General features: G+C 47.9%; 1 protein-coding gene across 2 annotated transcripts in view; it reads left to right on the top strand.

Moving 5' to 3' along the window:
* Positions 1 to 1098: 1098 nt before the first annotated feature.
* Positions 1099 to 16358, top strand: part of ATP13A1 (ATPase 13A1) — a 63268-nt gene continuing 48008 nt past the window's right edge. For both annotated transcript variants that reach the window (XM_068134042.2, XM_068134041.2), the window contains exons 1-2: positions 1099 to 1379; positions 3604 to 3693. In XM_068134042.2, coding sequence (XP_067990143.2) covers positions 1131 to 1379; positions 3604 to 3693 — 339 coding nt within the window. In that variant the 5' untranslated portion in view covers positions 1099 to 1130. The remainder of the gene's footprint in view (positions 1380 to 3603; positions 3694 to 16358) is intronic.

Here is a 16358-nt window from a genome sequence, read left to right as displayed (position 1 = left end):
CAAAATGCACAAAAACAAAGGAACATTAACTTTTAAAAGGAACAGGCCACATAATTTGAACATCATTTCAGAAAATGCACAAACAAATATCAGTCGAGTAGGGATGACCAATTTTTTTTTTTTTTTTTTTGGATACAGAGTCGAGGCTCGTGAAAGAGCTAATATTTATCAAACAAACAAATCAAACAAACAAGCAAACAAAGTATATAAAAAGGGGAGCGGTAGACAAGATGGGGAGAGAAGGGGAGGAAGCACACAAACACAACATTTGAGAGCAGGGACATCGGGAGATGTGTGGGAGGGAGAGGGCCTGGGGGGAGGCAGGATAGGTATAAAACGAAAGGACACTCATCAGTTGGTTGGTTGTGGACCTCATCAGTCATCAGGACGGTGTGCTTTGAGATGCATCGCCCCCTGCTGGCGTTTAAAAAAAAAACTGCCGGAATCTAAACCAAACAAACTTGAATGTTCAGTGGAAATCACACGACCAAGTGAGACATGTTCTGCCGGACCGAATATGGAATAAGGCAACATCTCGAAGGCAACGATCGTTGAAGCTGCGTTTCAACCGGAAGTTTCACGTTTCAACCGCTTAATCGCGGCGGTCCTGACGATTAGTCACGGAAAACCCAAATGATTGTCCAAAAAATCCTTTACGGGCCAGAAATGGGCTAAACGTGTCGAATATTGAATGGTGCGTCACAACCTTTCTAAATTTGTGTCATATACTCCTCAATAACGATTTGGAGCTGGAGGAACGAAATGTGTCGGCAAACCTCAATCCTGGTAACTCACAAACAGGAGCTCACCGTCTTCATCGAGAATGGGATGTGAAATCGGATGATCAATGTGCATATGTCTATATTAATATTATAAATGTTGAAGATCCTTGAAGTTGAGGCCATATCAGCGATCCGATCCTTAAAATAATCCTTAAAATATCAGCGATCCTCGCGCGACGTATTTAAGCAAACAATTGAATTGAAAGGTAAAACAAGTACGATATACGCAAATCGTAATTATTTGATCATACGTATTGAATATACCAAGCGAAAGTAGAAACTATGAAGGTTTTTTTCTGTGAAAAATCGCCAGGAAACGGAAGTTCGTTTGACGCTCGTGAGGCCAAGATGGCCGCGCCCGTGAGGGTCCCTGACGAGCTGGTGCGGGAAATCGTGCTGTGCGAACCACGGGCCGCGCTGTTTCGTTTCTCGCCCGGTGTTCTGGCCGCACTGGTCGGAGCGGGACTACATACGGTGCTGGCGGGCGGCCTACCTCGGTTCGAGCTGGCTCTGGGTGTGGCGGTGGCGTTGCAGTTGATTGCGTGGCTGGCCCAACGGTGGTCCGTGCACGTCAGGTGCCTCCTCGAGTACGCACGGGTAGGCACGTAAGCCTCGCTTGGCTGCTTCATGAGCCTCGACCGGTCTCGCCTAACGAATACCCCTCGTAATGTCTGATGGCACAAGTGAACTTGCCACGTACACCGAAGCAAACCGCACTTGATCGGGTTACCTGGTCACAAGTGAATGAAATGTATGAACAATTAACGTTTTATTTTTAACCCCAAAGTTTGCATCACAAAACGATTGGGAAATCTTCGTCTCGGACTGTGAAGCATCGCGTGCCGGGTGTCAATTACCTTCCCCCAGGAGAGGAGACATCACGTGACCATCTTTGGGCGAACGCTGCAAATATTTATTTAATTAACTATTTTTAACTCCGTCATCGAATGTGGACAAAGTTGTTTTCACGTTTGTCTGTTTATCTGTCTCTCTGTGAGAAGGATGTCTCAAAAAGTTGTGGACGGATTCGGACGAAACCTGGTGGACAGGTTGGGTATCTGACAAGGACGAATTGATTCGATTTTGGTGAAGATTCGGACACAAGGATTTTAAAAGTTTTAAAGTGATTCTTCACCATTGAGTGATGGGGCCACAATCGATATATAACATGATATTTCAAAAGAATGTGGACGGATTTTGACAAAACTTGGTGGATGAGTTGGGTAGGTGACAAGAAACATCCGATTTGATTTTGGTTCAGGTCCGAATCCAGATCCGGCCTATCGGTGGGATAGAAACAATAAACTGTTCAACCTGGCGGAGGTATGGGTCCAACGAGTACCGTTCTAGTTCTTAGCTCACCTGGAGCGAAGTTCAGTGGAGCTTAGGTGATGGCGAGTTGTCCGTCCATAAACACTTGAAACTTCTTCTCTGAAACCGCTGATGGGATTGCGACCAAATTTGGCACAAATGATATTTGTTGTGTTCTGACTGAAGTTTGTTCACGGCATTCAAAAAAGCTCGGAGTCTAAGGGGGTTTACTGGGGTCAAAGTGGATCCAAGTTTGACCCCCCAAAATGTGAATTTGCTTTTTCCTCAAACCACACACAATTTCGATGAAACTTGACCACAATCTTCATCACTCATGATGTACTGAAGTTTGTTCATGGCACTAACAAAATCAAAGGCTAAGAGGGTCTTTGGGGGGGGGGGGGGTCAAAGTGGGTCCAGGTTTGACCCCCCCCCAAAATAGGTATTTGGTTTCTTTTCTGAAACTACACACACAATTTTGATGAAACTTCACCACAACCTTCATCACACGTCATGTACCAATGTTTTTTCAAGGCATTAGAAAAATTGGGGTCTTAGGAGGTACATGGGGTTGGGGGGAGGTGGGCTGCCTCTCAAAATAGGTATGTTTTTCTTTGTTTGTTTAAGGTCTTATGATTATGTTAGTATGATTCTGCATGCTGCCCTGTCTTCTAGCAACCATTGAAATTGGTTTAAAATACCCTTAGTCGGTGTATAGGCCTACTGTATACTGTTTATTCTACCAGGTGAGCGCCAGGGGTATTGCCCCTATGTCTATGGTATGTCGTAGCCGGATAGGATTGTGTTGAGGACACACACTTACCTTTAGAATTGGCTGTTCTGTGTTCGATTGCTGACCCGAATATAGACTTGTTGGATTGGTGTTTCACAGCAAGGACGGTGCTCCGTCCCTCGGATGGACGTTAAGCTGACTGTCCGGTATGCTAGCATTACCTGTTTGGCAGTGAAGGTCCCACAGGGTGTTTTGTGAAGAGTATGAGAGTTCCCTCCAGCACCCTGGAAAAATTCCAAATCCCTGTCATATCTTCTTGGAAGTTCTTGGTCAAAACAAAGCTTTCCCCAGGAGACCCCTTAAGAACGTTGGATTGAACGCCGATGGAATGTTTAAAGTATTTGGTAATAGTTGTAATATTAGTAGTATTAGATGTAAGGTTTTGCATCTTCATGTAAAGATTCAAATGTACAGGAAGTTGCCTCATCTTGTAATTGTGGTTTTTGGTTTTGCTTGACAACCCGCTTTGTGCACGTAAGCTAATCAATCTCTGGAATGGCCATTTGGCTGCATGTTCGTTTGTTGGTGGAACATTGTTCTTCATAAATGGTAAATCAATTTAACTTGTTTTCAATTCCCAGCTGCAATCGGTAAGGTGAACAGGTAAGGGATGTTGTCGCAACTGTGCATGTTCAAGATGCACGATCGAACACATCGAGAGTAGTACTTTGATGATTTTAAAAATTCCACAAGTTTTTTAATTGACATTTTCCTTAGGTATTGGAGCCGAAGAACGCTTCTTGGGTGAAAGTGGTTCCTACTCCTAATAATGGGTCCTCAGAACTGGTTCCATTGCACTTTGATAAGGTAAGAGGATAAAGGTCTCTTTATAATAAGTTGATAAAACTGGTGATTCATCCAACAAGACAAAATTATATGCAAGACATTATTGCATTAATGATTGGAAATAAACTTACTCGAAATGCAACGTTGTGCAGATTACTCAATCTGCATTCACCTGGCAAACACCTGAGTTGGATTGCCCACTCCTCTTATATCTATATAATAATACGCTTGTCTATCCATGTGTAACGCTCATTTTCACCCATTGGTTGGACAGCTGGTATTACGTGCTCCTCCCCAAACCCCGGTCATGGTGTACCTCCGAGCCCCGAGAGGAGTCACGGCAGAAAGATGTGTTATTTTGTGTGTCAAAGATCAATGGTGAAACCACACCAATTGTTACCAACAAACAAGTATTGTATTAAGGTCACACAAGAATAACAGCAATAACAATATTAATCAATTGTACAACTAATATATCATTCCTATGATGGTACCATCAGTTTCGTACAATATAACTCGCTGTGCTCCAAGTGAGCGAAAAGAACATTCCCAATGTCTCTGTCCCGGCTTCAAGCCAAAGTCGATCCACGCTCCAGTGATCGTCAGAACGATGTTGTATCGAGACCAGAATCCCGTTCGGTTGACGGTCACACTGCCAAAGATGGGCAAAGGTACCCTCATGAGGCAACTTGGAAATCACACCTTCGGGTATGGATGTTCAACGGCTCCCCACACGGCGAACCGCAAGTTCCCACTCAAAATCCACGTTACACATGCAAACCAGGCTAACGGCTGGATGCGTTGAAATGGTTGGAGCGAGGTGAAATACCTGGAGCGATCCGAAATCGGGCGCAAGGCAAAACGGCCAACGGGCCCGTACTCGAGACGTAACGGCACTCCAATGATTCTCTTCGGAATCGACCGCAAAACCTGACACGCAGGTTTATCTGTCACAGCGATAACAACTCTGTCGCAGGAATCCCTTTCCCAGAAAACCCAAAGTTCACTCGTGACCCCCGTTCGCCAGCGTTTGCTCAAGACCTCGAAGCAGCTCGGCTTCTGCTCCACCTTACTCGCTCCGCCTCCTTTTCCTCCTCTTCTTCCCCTCTTCTTCCCCTCTTCTTCGTCCGGTTCCCGATCCGGTTTCCGGTTTCTTTTTAAAACATTAATTTTTTTTACCTTTTGAAAACAGTTATCTCCAATTCACTTAAACGATAACAATAATAGTACATGCAACCAAAAATGTTTACAGTGGATGAGAACCACAACAACGGAAGTGACAAATCCGTAACACTGGTTTCACTCCACTCATAGTTTTAACCTGAAAAATCATACGGCGGCCATTTTGGTGCTATGCGTAGCCAATTACCTCTTCGGAACTGCCATATTCAGAATTGGCATTCCCTCCCTAGAAGTTTTCCATTCAGTGTAAAAAAAACCAAATTGATTGTTGAAAGGATCATCAAATATCAAAAGGTTGGAGCCGATAGGCATCACGGGCCTTGTGAAGGCCACAGTGCATTCAGTCATCTGGTGTCAGCCTATGGGCCAGTGCATTTGGAATCTATCCGAGCTCTATAACCATGATGTAGTATATATGTACATAGGCAGTGGGCATGTTTTTGCTTTAACCCAGGTTATTATTTATTTTCGGGAGCAATCGAGGCAGTGGTCTGTTGCCTAAACACCACCCAAATAACTGTGTGGCATTCTCTCTTGAGCAAAGGCTTTTACCACGAAGGTGCCGTGGGCCCTGTTCTCATTATACCGTGGGACCCCGCTATTTGCGGGGGATAGGTTCCCGGAAAATGCCACGAATTGCGAAATCGCGAATAGCGGGGCATTGTTTCAATGGGAAAGGGGAGATATGTTACCGAGTCAGGAAAATCCGCGAATAGAGAGGACCAAACGGCGAATGGCGAGGCAAAATCCGCAAATGGTGAAGCAAATCCCGAGAATGTCGACGGTAATCTACCAAGGTCGATGAAAGTCCCGGAAAAGACGAGACAAAACCCGCTAATGTCAGCTATAATCCCGTGAATATCGATTAAAATCCCGGAAATGGCAAGGCAAATCCCGCGAATGTCGGCGATAATCCTAGAAATGGCGAGGCAAATCCTGTGAATGTCGGCGATAATCCCAGAAATGGCGAGGCAAGTCACACGAATGTCGATGAAAATCTGTGAGTGCATGCCGTGTCATTTTCAATGGAAAAAGGGAGACAGCTAATTGCACTAATATATACTGTGGAGTGTTTTCATTCTGTGCAGTAACTTGCAGGGATGACATGTTATACAGCTGGTGGAACATCCCGCGAAGCTCTCGATTATAGTGCGGTTAAAATTCGCGGCCACAAAAGCCATGAAAACGCAAAGCAGCACACAACAGTGAATGTAGAAGCAAGTCATGCTCGTGGCTCATAGAAGATGTTTTTTGGGTATGTCCACCTGCTTTATGCATGGCTGGTGAAATACGAGTTTTATAAATGTGTCAAGCTAGCGGCTCGTGATCTTTTTTTTTTGCACCCCCGAAAAAGCGCGAATTTGTGGAACACGGCTGCGAATAGGAAAAAAAAAACCATGCTTTTGTGGAACACGGCCATGAATAGGAAAACAAAACCCACAAATGCGTGGGACACTTTTCCACGAATAGAGAAACAGGTTGCATTTTATCAACAGCGAATAATGGAACCGCGAATAGAGAAACAGGTTGCATTTTATCAACCGCGAATAGGGGAACTGCGAATAGTGGAACTGTGAATAGCGGGGTCTGACTATATTGTACTAGCATTGAAACCATAGTTTCAATGACAGTATTTCAACGATATAACATGTATGCGTTACAGTACAGTAATGTAGTTTATTGACGGGCAATATTTGCCAAAAAATAAAGTTCCAGTAACATTTTGTTTACTGGTAACAACCCAGCGTTGATTTTAGTGATACGCACAGTTATTCACCAAATACCAACACTGTATATTATGAATTTGTTTTATGTTTTATGACGGTGGTTCTTGATCTTTTTCTCAACGGGGACCAGCAAAGGTCAGCGATAAATGACCGCGGACCTCCAATTGGGAACAATGTAATTAATGGTCTTTCCTGTCGATACTTCAGCAAGATACTTCAGCACGCCATAGATCTATAATAACTTTTTAAAGTTAAAAAAAATATATATATACGCACTCCCGTTAGCAAGGGGGGGTTAATCCCTTTGTCCTGTTAAGCTGGCCGTCCGACCGGTCCTGGGGGTATTACGTCACTTCCGGTCAGCGCTGAATAGGGTAGTAGGCCAATTATTCCTATGACCTAATTACCAGCGCCTTCCGGTAAGCGAGGAGATACTCCCACCCAGGCCGCAGCGTGATTGGATGCGCCGAGCGAAGCGAGCTGCGACTCGGGCCGTTAACAAAAGACTAAACCCGATTATAGCGGTTGGCCGAATCGTGCCACAGGTACTCAATCAGGGAAAAGACTAAAGCGATCGGGGGAGAATGAAACCAAAAGGGTAAGAAATACCAGATATTTATTAATTATGTACACCAAAACCAAAGAAGAACGAAAGGGAATGTACAGTGAAGAAGAAGAAGCAGGACACAGGGCAGCCTTAAGCAGTCTTATATTATACCCTGGGACAAAACAAACAGACTCACACGACAGGGAATGGCAGGAAGGAATGGCTGGAAGGAGAAGAAGGTCCAGGCAGGTGACAGGGTAGGAAGGTCCGGGCCGGTGCGCAGCGTCGAGGTTTACTCCAGTCCATGCTCCGGGCTCGAGGCGAAACGCGGCGGCAGCTGCACATATTCGTTTCACGCGGGCTGACAACGTGAATAGATGGCGTAATGTCAGCGGACCCACTCTTCTGCCTCAGAATCCTTCGCACTCAGCTCTCCTCTCTTTGCTCTCTTGACACACTCATCCCTCTCACTCATCTCCTGAAGCAGTCCCTCGCAGCCGCTTTTATTGTCCGTGTAGGAATCAAGCCGCCGGCTCCGATGACACGCCTACCTGTTGGGTCACCTCGGCGCTGGTTGGCCGGTAAGGGCTCGCTGACTCCTCCTCTGATGACGAGTCGACGTGCCACACCTTGTTCTTGTGGCTCCGCCCCCTTCTTCCTCGTCTTGAGACCGCGTGTGTAATGGCGGCTTTGTGCCAGCAAAACAGCCCAAGGCAACGGCAGCGAACACTATCCTACTGTTACTGCGGAGATGATTGGGGAAATTGAAAGGGGCCTATCTTATTTGATTAATGCAACGCAGATTCAACTATTGGGAACAGATCCTTAACGGAAACACATAATAATGAAATAACTACAGAGAGGTCCTATGGTTCTCTACGTGTTGTACATGGACTAACTAGGGTGCGATCTTTAATAAAGCCAATTGATGGGGATATTTGCAGGGGATCATTTATAAGGGAAACATTTACTAAAATTTACTCGTGAAGGTTCTAAAAACCGTAACAAAAAATAATATATATATATATATATATATATATATATATATATATATATATATACAAAGTGGTCCAGAAACCCTGGGCACATTTTGAAGAACGATACCTGCAACATTCAACCGGACCACGACGGCCAATCCATTTGTCTGTAAAGTTCAAATCAAGGGCCTGACATACACTGGCAGCATAATGAGCAGGTGCACCATCATGCATGGAACCACATTTGGCCATCATTGATTGGAAATACATGCTGCTCCATGCTTGCTCCAACATTAGAAGGTAATTTGCAGCATTCACATTTTCTTCGAAAAATATTGGTCCAACAATGGCTCCAGAGGAAATGCTTGTCCAGACGGACACACTAGCTTGATACTGGATGTTGTGTAAATCAGTAAATCGTGGGTTGTCTACTGCCCATATCACGCTGTTATGACGATTCACAGAACCAGATAAAGTAAACTTGGAATCATCTGACCACAAGATCCTGTTCTGCAAATCATTGTCCATATCCATTAACCCAAGCAATGTCTCAAATGCCTTAACGTGCCTGTCAAAATCATCCTCAGATAGTTTGTGAATTAATCTGGGTATGTATGGTTTCGCATTAAGGTCTTTTAGTATTCTTCAAATCGATGATCGGCTTATGTTGGTGACGTTTGATAAACGACGAGTTGATAATGATGTGTTACTGTCGAGTTGTTGTTGAATGACCGCTCTGCTTTCCTCAGTTCGAACAGTACGAGGCCTACCTGGTGACTGTTCTGAAAGAATGCTGCCGGTTTCATCAAATCGCTTGTTTATTCTCCCGATGGTTCTTCTGTCAATTGTGTCGGCACCACATTCTTTGACAAATTGTCTGTGAACTTCAGCCAAATTTCCAGATACAGAATACAAGTGTACAGCACGAATTTTCTGTCTCACGATATCCTCCGTCATATTAGGGTGTCGAATTCACAATGAACTGAACGAATGCAAAGACAAACGCATGCAGCACAGTGAGCGAAGCTCACCCCGATCCATATAACGTGATACACCTCACCCTATTGCGTATCACGTGATGCCTGTGCGTGTTGAAGCGGTCACATCCATTTTCGAGTAATCGTGTTTTGTTTTGCACCAAAGAACAATAATAAACTCAGTTGTTTGTTGCAGGTATCGTTCTTCAAAATGTGCCCAGGCTTTCTGGACCTGTGTGTGTGTGTGTGTGTGTGTGTGTGTGTGTGTGTGTGTGTGTGTGTGTGTGTGTGTGTGTGTGTGTGTGTGTGTGTGTGTGTGTGTGTGTGTGTGTGTGTGTGTGTGTGTGTGTGTGTGTGTGTGTGTGTGTGTGTGTGTGTGTGTGTGTATATATATATATATATACAGTATATATATATATTGTTACAGATACGACTTTGATGGTATGGTGGGCCGAGCGGGATGGCCGCCGTATCCGTACAAGTTACCCGATTGTACTCGAACGTCGACGAAGCCGCGCTATGCTGGCTCAATAGGAAAGAGAAGACACCCGGCTGGGTTATAATGACACAATACGACACCAGGGGTTCAGTTCTCAAGACCTCCGGAGGAGGTTATATTAAGGCGGAAAAGGTTAGATTACAGGGACAAGAGGGAAACATAGGAAGGTGGGCACTTAGACACAACCTTATATTAACCCTAGACAGACCACAGATAAACGGGACAACGCTGACTCACACGGGATTTGATGGCAAGGAAAGCGGCAGTCGATGGCTCAGGTGCACCTGGCTCCGGGACAGAATCACGTACGGTGGTGTCCAGCAGATGCGGGGAGGTCGCTCAGCGCTCGTGGGTCGCGACTTTGGTGGAGATGCCGGGGAGGTCGCTCAGCGCTCGGGAGGGTGGCGTCTTGTCCTTCCAAGCTCGGGGCGCATCTGACTCAGCGCTCGCAGGTGGCTTTTCTTCTCCAAGCTGGGTGCGCATCTGACTCAGCGCTCGCAGGTGGCTTTCCTTCTCCAAGCTGGGTGCGCATCTCTCGTCACATCCGGCGCGTGGCCGCGTATATCCGGCGGGGAGTGACACGCCCTCGGCTCGTTAGCTCCGCCTCGGGGAATCGGCACGTTGCTTCTCATTGGGTGCGTGCGGGGGGTTTACCAGGCTCCGCCCTTGACGAGGAGCTGACAAGGAGCCCCTTCGTGGTAACCCCGTGGAGCGCATGGTCTATGGCGCTAATCGAGCCGGTGTGAGGACGCATCCTCCCCCGCTCCGCCGCCATCTCCTCTGTTGTTGTTGTAATTGTTGGGGAAGAAGATGGAAGGAGGTATGGGAAAGGTCCTAAACTCACTACTGATGCCATATAATCACATTCTGGTGCAACGAAGAGTCATAATTAATGGAGACGAGGCCTTAACTGACATAGAATAAGAATAACTAGGAAGATGTCCGAAAGTTGTCTACGTGTGGTGCGGTGGACCTGGGCACGACATTTAATGGGGGAATAAGGGGAAGGTCGGCTCTACTGATTGTTATTTACATGCAATGGGACTAGGGAATGGGGGATTGGGGAAAGTTGGGGAGTATTGGAGAAAATAGGGGAATATTTACAAGCGGATATGGAGGCCAAATTCCATATTCGCAACATTGCACCCTTCTCTACCCTCGGGGCGTCCCGACCCGATAAATTTTTACCTACTTTAGTGTGGCACGCAATGTAGTTCCCTCTACCATTAACTCTACCCTGAGTGCGACAGTTTTACAGATATTCACAAATGAGTAAATATGTCCCCCTGCGACGTTGCACCCTTCTCCTCACAGAAACACACCCACAGGATAACCGAATCCGGAAAGAATCCTCAAACTAAACATACAGCCGGTAGGGAGCATTATTTACAAGATTACGCTGATATCTACACTACGATCCAGGACCTGTCTTTGGAGGAACACATGCAGATGTTATGCATAGAGAGAGCGCGCTTGCCAACATCGATACACCAACCCACGAGTGCTCTGTGGCCGACGGCCTTTAATAACGTGCAGAGCACCCTTTCCCAGCATCAAAAGCACCACCCCACCACACAGTCAGCACCATCCGGTGCAGTCACCATTGTTCATTGGTATAAAAATAAATTCGACAACCCCTAACCCTGCAGGTGTCTCTTGCTCTTCGTGTGGCCTTCAGTGGTGTTAATTAACAGTGGTTCACCTTTATGGCATAGGTGCCACGTTGACCCATAGGTCCATCCCCGGGTGGTGCTTGGCCGCAAACGAACTGCGGTCCATTGTGGGTGGCCACAAACATTGCGGTCCATATGGTGTATCGATCCCGGCAGCAAACAGCGAAAGTGCAGGCCCACAACTGCGCAGCCAGCACCTCTCTCTCCTCTCTCTCTACCCCAAAGCCAGATCCTCGGAGGTGGGAGACAAAAGAAGAAACAAGTGAGTAAGGTGGTAAGGGCGCAAAAGTGCACGCAATGTAAGGTGATGCACACTGGGGGCACATGGGAACCAGGTGAGACAGGTACGTTCCTATCGTACGCCCCCCCCCACCAGGTAACCTACATGGCCCCTCCCTTACCCCTTACTGCATCCACAAAACACAACACTACCCATAAACATCTACTTTACAAATCGACAAACATCCCTACTGTCTTCCCCGTTCCTCCCATAAACCAAATTCGTCTTCTCTCCCTCCTAACCAATCAAATTTGCCATTTTCAACTCTCATCAAAATTTGACATTTTCAACTCAACATCAAAATTTGCCATCACCAATTCATCATCAGTCCCTCCTAGGGAGGGAGAGATGGAATCACCCCAATGTCTCATCCACGTCGTGATGCGTCTCACAAATCCAACAGCAATTCTCATTTCTGCAACACAAACAAAGAAAACACAGGTGTGGAGTCATCATCATCACCACAGGTAAGTGGCTGCGTATGGTGCGACAGGTTCTTCAATCCTAACTATTTCCTAAATGACTTTAACAACTTTACACTACCCGGGGTCTCTCTCCGGCCAAACCATTGGCCCTCTTACACTATGGGTTCTAAAAAACCAATTCCCATTGGCCAAACTGTGGTGCTCTTCAATTTGGGGTCTCACTCCCCCGATTCATCTCCCGGTGCCCTCGTACAATTTCTGGGCTGCGACGTGTACCTCTCCCAGTGGGTCTACCCACCTGCACACCTCCACCACTGCAGTTGCCTCCGAGCTTACCTGCTCCTTACCCTAACCCAACTACCAGGGGAAGGCCCTCTGGCTCTCTCCCCACTCCGTGCCCTCTCTGGCACTGGGCTGCCCGATCCACACCCGGGATCCTCAGGCACCCACTCACAACTACCGGCTCCCAGAGCCCACCTGCGGCCTCACCCGGCCGACATCCTCACAGTGGTGGAGTGCCCAACCAACTACACACACTAACAGGCTACACGCCCAGCCATTTCCACAACACTAATGCACCCATTCACAACACCATTCTGCAACCGCACCACAAATGCCAATATCCAACCACAATTTTCCTGTACCCTCTACCTAACACTTACACTACCCGCCCCGGGTATCCGTGATAGGGGTCCACTCTTCCCCCATCCACACCTTCGCACCATGCACACCACTCCGTACCACTTACTCCAACTCTCTCCACACACCTGTACTTGCACACCTGTGCTCTCACACCTGGTGCCACCTGCACCCTTCTCTCCCCAAGCGCATTCGCGCTGATCCACACACTCACTACTCATACACTGCTCCACACACCTGTCCAGTTGCACACCTGTGCAATCACACCTGTTCAATTCTCACACACACGGCATCATCTCAGCTAACTACTCCCTTCTGAAACTTGCGCTTCCCAGTCGTCCCTTTAAACTATTGCGCTCCCACGTCATTATCATCCATACTAATCTACCTGCGTCCCCACTACAGGTATCAGTCACTAACTAACCTTAACGTTACCTAAGGTCATCTTCGCTAGATCCCTACACACCATATCCTAACCCACCCGGGCTAGTTTTCACTGCCATACACCCCATAAGCTATTGCTCCTTTGCCCCCCCATGGGAAGGATGGTGGATTTGCCATCCCACCACATCGGGGGTCTCTCACTACCAATTTTGCACATCAAATTTCAACAAATTAAAAATTTGCCAATCACTACCCATCATCTGCCAATCACTACTGCCAATCCCTTGCCAATCATCAAATTTTGTTTTTTTCTCCAATTTTGGGGCCAAAACACTAACCTCATCACCCAGTCTACTCACTAATACCTCTCGGTGCGCCAATTCCTGTCCAAAGCCCGGCTTCGTAAAGCCAAACAATGAATGCTGGTTGTTTTGTGCCAGCGGCTGGATGCGTCCCGCATTCGGTGCAGGGACGGGGGCTTACCCGGGCCGAGATCCCACGCATCACCTCGGCGTGGAGCCATCCAATGCCCCGATCTCGACCTGCCGGCACGTCTCACCAAAAAGTGGTCGCCATGACGACCCTTTCTATCGGGCTGCCAGCTCCGCCTAGTGGAGCCTGGACGCGGCCGTTCAAAGCGAGGCCCAGCGTGGGTCGCGCACGGCGGTTCTTTCGAACCCGCCGTGGCTCGGATCCCCGCTGGTTCTCGCGGCACGCGAAGCCCGGCACGCACCGAGGACCCGCTTCGGTTAAAAGTCGACCTGACCTTTAACCCGTGTAACGTCGATGCTTCACCTGCATGCTTACACCCCGCAGCCCGTTCCTTGCTCATACATGCAGCTGTTCCCATTCTCCTTGTACCGTTCCTTACACACCCAGGTACACCCATTCCACTCACAGCCTTGGTCACACACCTGACCACCGAACACTTTGGCACACATTCGTTGGTAGCACACCTCACCAACACACCGCTTCGCGCCCCCTCCTCTGTCACCTCCTCTGTGACAATCACAGGTGTGCCCTCATTCGCACACCCAACCACGTGCCTCACCACCAACTCCAGCGTGCATTCCCACTCACGCTCTACCATTCCAGGTGTGCATCCTTCCATCCCAGGTGTACATCCTCGCTCACCTGTCACAACTAACTCACGCTCCATGTCACTCTCACTACTTTCACCTCCATTCCTGACAGCGCACTCACCCTTACTCTTGACAGCACACTCTTTCCCCATGCACCTGTCCGTCACACACCTTTCTCGCGCACACTCTCCCGTTACACCCTCTGTAACACTCACCACAGGTGGACACTCTTCCTTACTTCTGACAGCGCACTCTTTCCTCATGCACCTGTCCGTCACACACCTTTCTCGCGCACACTCTCCCGTTACACCCTCTGTAACACTCACCACACCGCGCTTCCACGTGCTCCCTCGCACACGCGCTACGACCGACTCACTCTCGCCAGCACACTCACTCCTTGGCACGCACTTTTTCCTCACACACCCCAGAGTCGGATTTTCTCGCACACCTCCTTTTTCGCACACCAGACCTGTCGCACACTTCACCAACGGCCTCTCACGAACACCCGGGTCCATCTCGACCCCCAAGCTCCTTAAATCCCCTGGCGCATCATACGCACGACCATATTGGTCACCACTTACACCGGGTCCTCTTCCTCTTCGCTTCTCCTCCATCACCTGCGAATCCCTCATCCGGTTAATGAGCACATCATCACGATCCAAACACAGACTTTGGACCAATTCTTTTATCTCCTCTTTTATCTCTTTCTTATCCCCTCTCCGTCGCTTCTTAATTTCGCTCATCCCTTCTTCCACTTCTTCTAATTTGTGCTTCACTTCTTTTATTCCCTGGTATGTCTCCTCAAGCTCGTCCTCCAAGGCTACCTTGACCGTTTCCATGTGCGTCCTTACCTGTCGGTCCTTCGTCTCCATTACCTCTATCACCTCGTCCAGCCTTGTTGTCAGTCCCTCACGTACCATCTGACATTCCCTCTTTGTCGCTATTAAGTCGTCTTTTAGTTCTTTCTGTGTCGCCTTTAAACCTCCTAATACCGCAGTGTTCCTTTGAACCTGCTCCACTAACTCCGTCTGTCCCACCGTCAGCTGCTCCACCTCCTGCGTCAGGTCCTCTATGCCCCCTTGTAACTTTACAGTCCCCTTTCTCACCTCCTTCTCCATGTGCTCCTTACAGTGCCTCACCTCCTCGCGCACTCCTCCGACCTCCTCACCCACTCCTCTTCTGATCTCCTCTCCCATCACTTGCATCTCCTGCCCAGATGCCACCCTCATCTGCTCCATTTCCTCCCTGTGAGCATCCAGTTTGGTTTCTACCCCCATTCTGACCCCCTCTATCTGCTGCCCCATTTGGTTAACTTCCCTTTCCGCTTGGTCCCTCATGTCCCTCAATTTGCCTTCCATGGTGTTTTCTAACCCCTCTAACCCTTTTTTCACTCCCTCTATCTGATTCTCCTGGGCAGCCATTCTATTTTCTACCCCCGTTAACCCATTCTTTACTTCTTTTATCCCGTTGTCTAACTCCTCAAAATTATTGTCTAACTTCGCAATTTTCTTGTCTAACTCCTCAAAATTATTGTCTAACTTCTCACTGGTACCCCTCGCTTCGTCCCTCATTACCCCCATTTGGCCCTCCATTCGCCCACTATCAACCCTCATTTGCTCACTCTGAGCATCCATCCGGTTCCCCAATTGGTTACTCTGCAGTTTGAGGGACGCCTGCATTTGCGCCATAAATTGCTCCATGAGGACCTGCATCTGGGCCATCCCTCCCACTTGTGCAGCGGGTGCGGCCGCCGTAGCTATGTGCGAGGCGCAATTTCGCGCGTCTGCTACCCCCGCTGTTTCGCTCTCCTCATGTCCCTCATGTCCCTCAATTTGGTCCTGGACCGACCCTGCTTCACTCTCCCCTACCGGACCCCAGCCGTCTTGATCCGCCATAGCGCGACTTTCAAAATTCGGTTTTTATTTTTTATTTTCGTAAAACAAATTGAAATTTCGCCGTTATAATTTCGCGCGGGAAACGCGCTCCGAATCGATTTTCCCTCCCAAAATTTGGGCCTAACTAATTTAGTCCCGGGTTCGAATTCCACTCCTCGACACCAATTGTTACAGATACGACTTTGATGGTATGGTGGGCCGAGCGGGATGGCCGCCGTATCCGCACAAATTACCACAAATTACCCGACTATACTCGACGTTGACGAGCCGCGCTATGCTGGCTCAATAGGAAAGAGAAGACACCCGGCTGGATTATAATGACACAATACGACACCAGGGGTTCAGTTCTCAAGTATATTCGTACGGAAAAAGGTTAGATTACAGGGACAAGAGGGAAAC

This window comes from Myxine glutinosa, chromosome 13, assembly GCF_964187855.1.
Source record: "Myxine glutinosa chromosome 13, kmMyxGlut1.1, whole genome shotgun sequence".
NCBI lineage: Eukaryota > Metazoa > Chordata > Myxini > Myxiniformes > Myxinidae > Myxine > Myxine glutinosa.
Note: the sequence above shows the minus strand (reverse complement) of the source record. Positions and strands in the feature narration are given on the sequence as shown.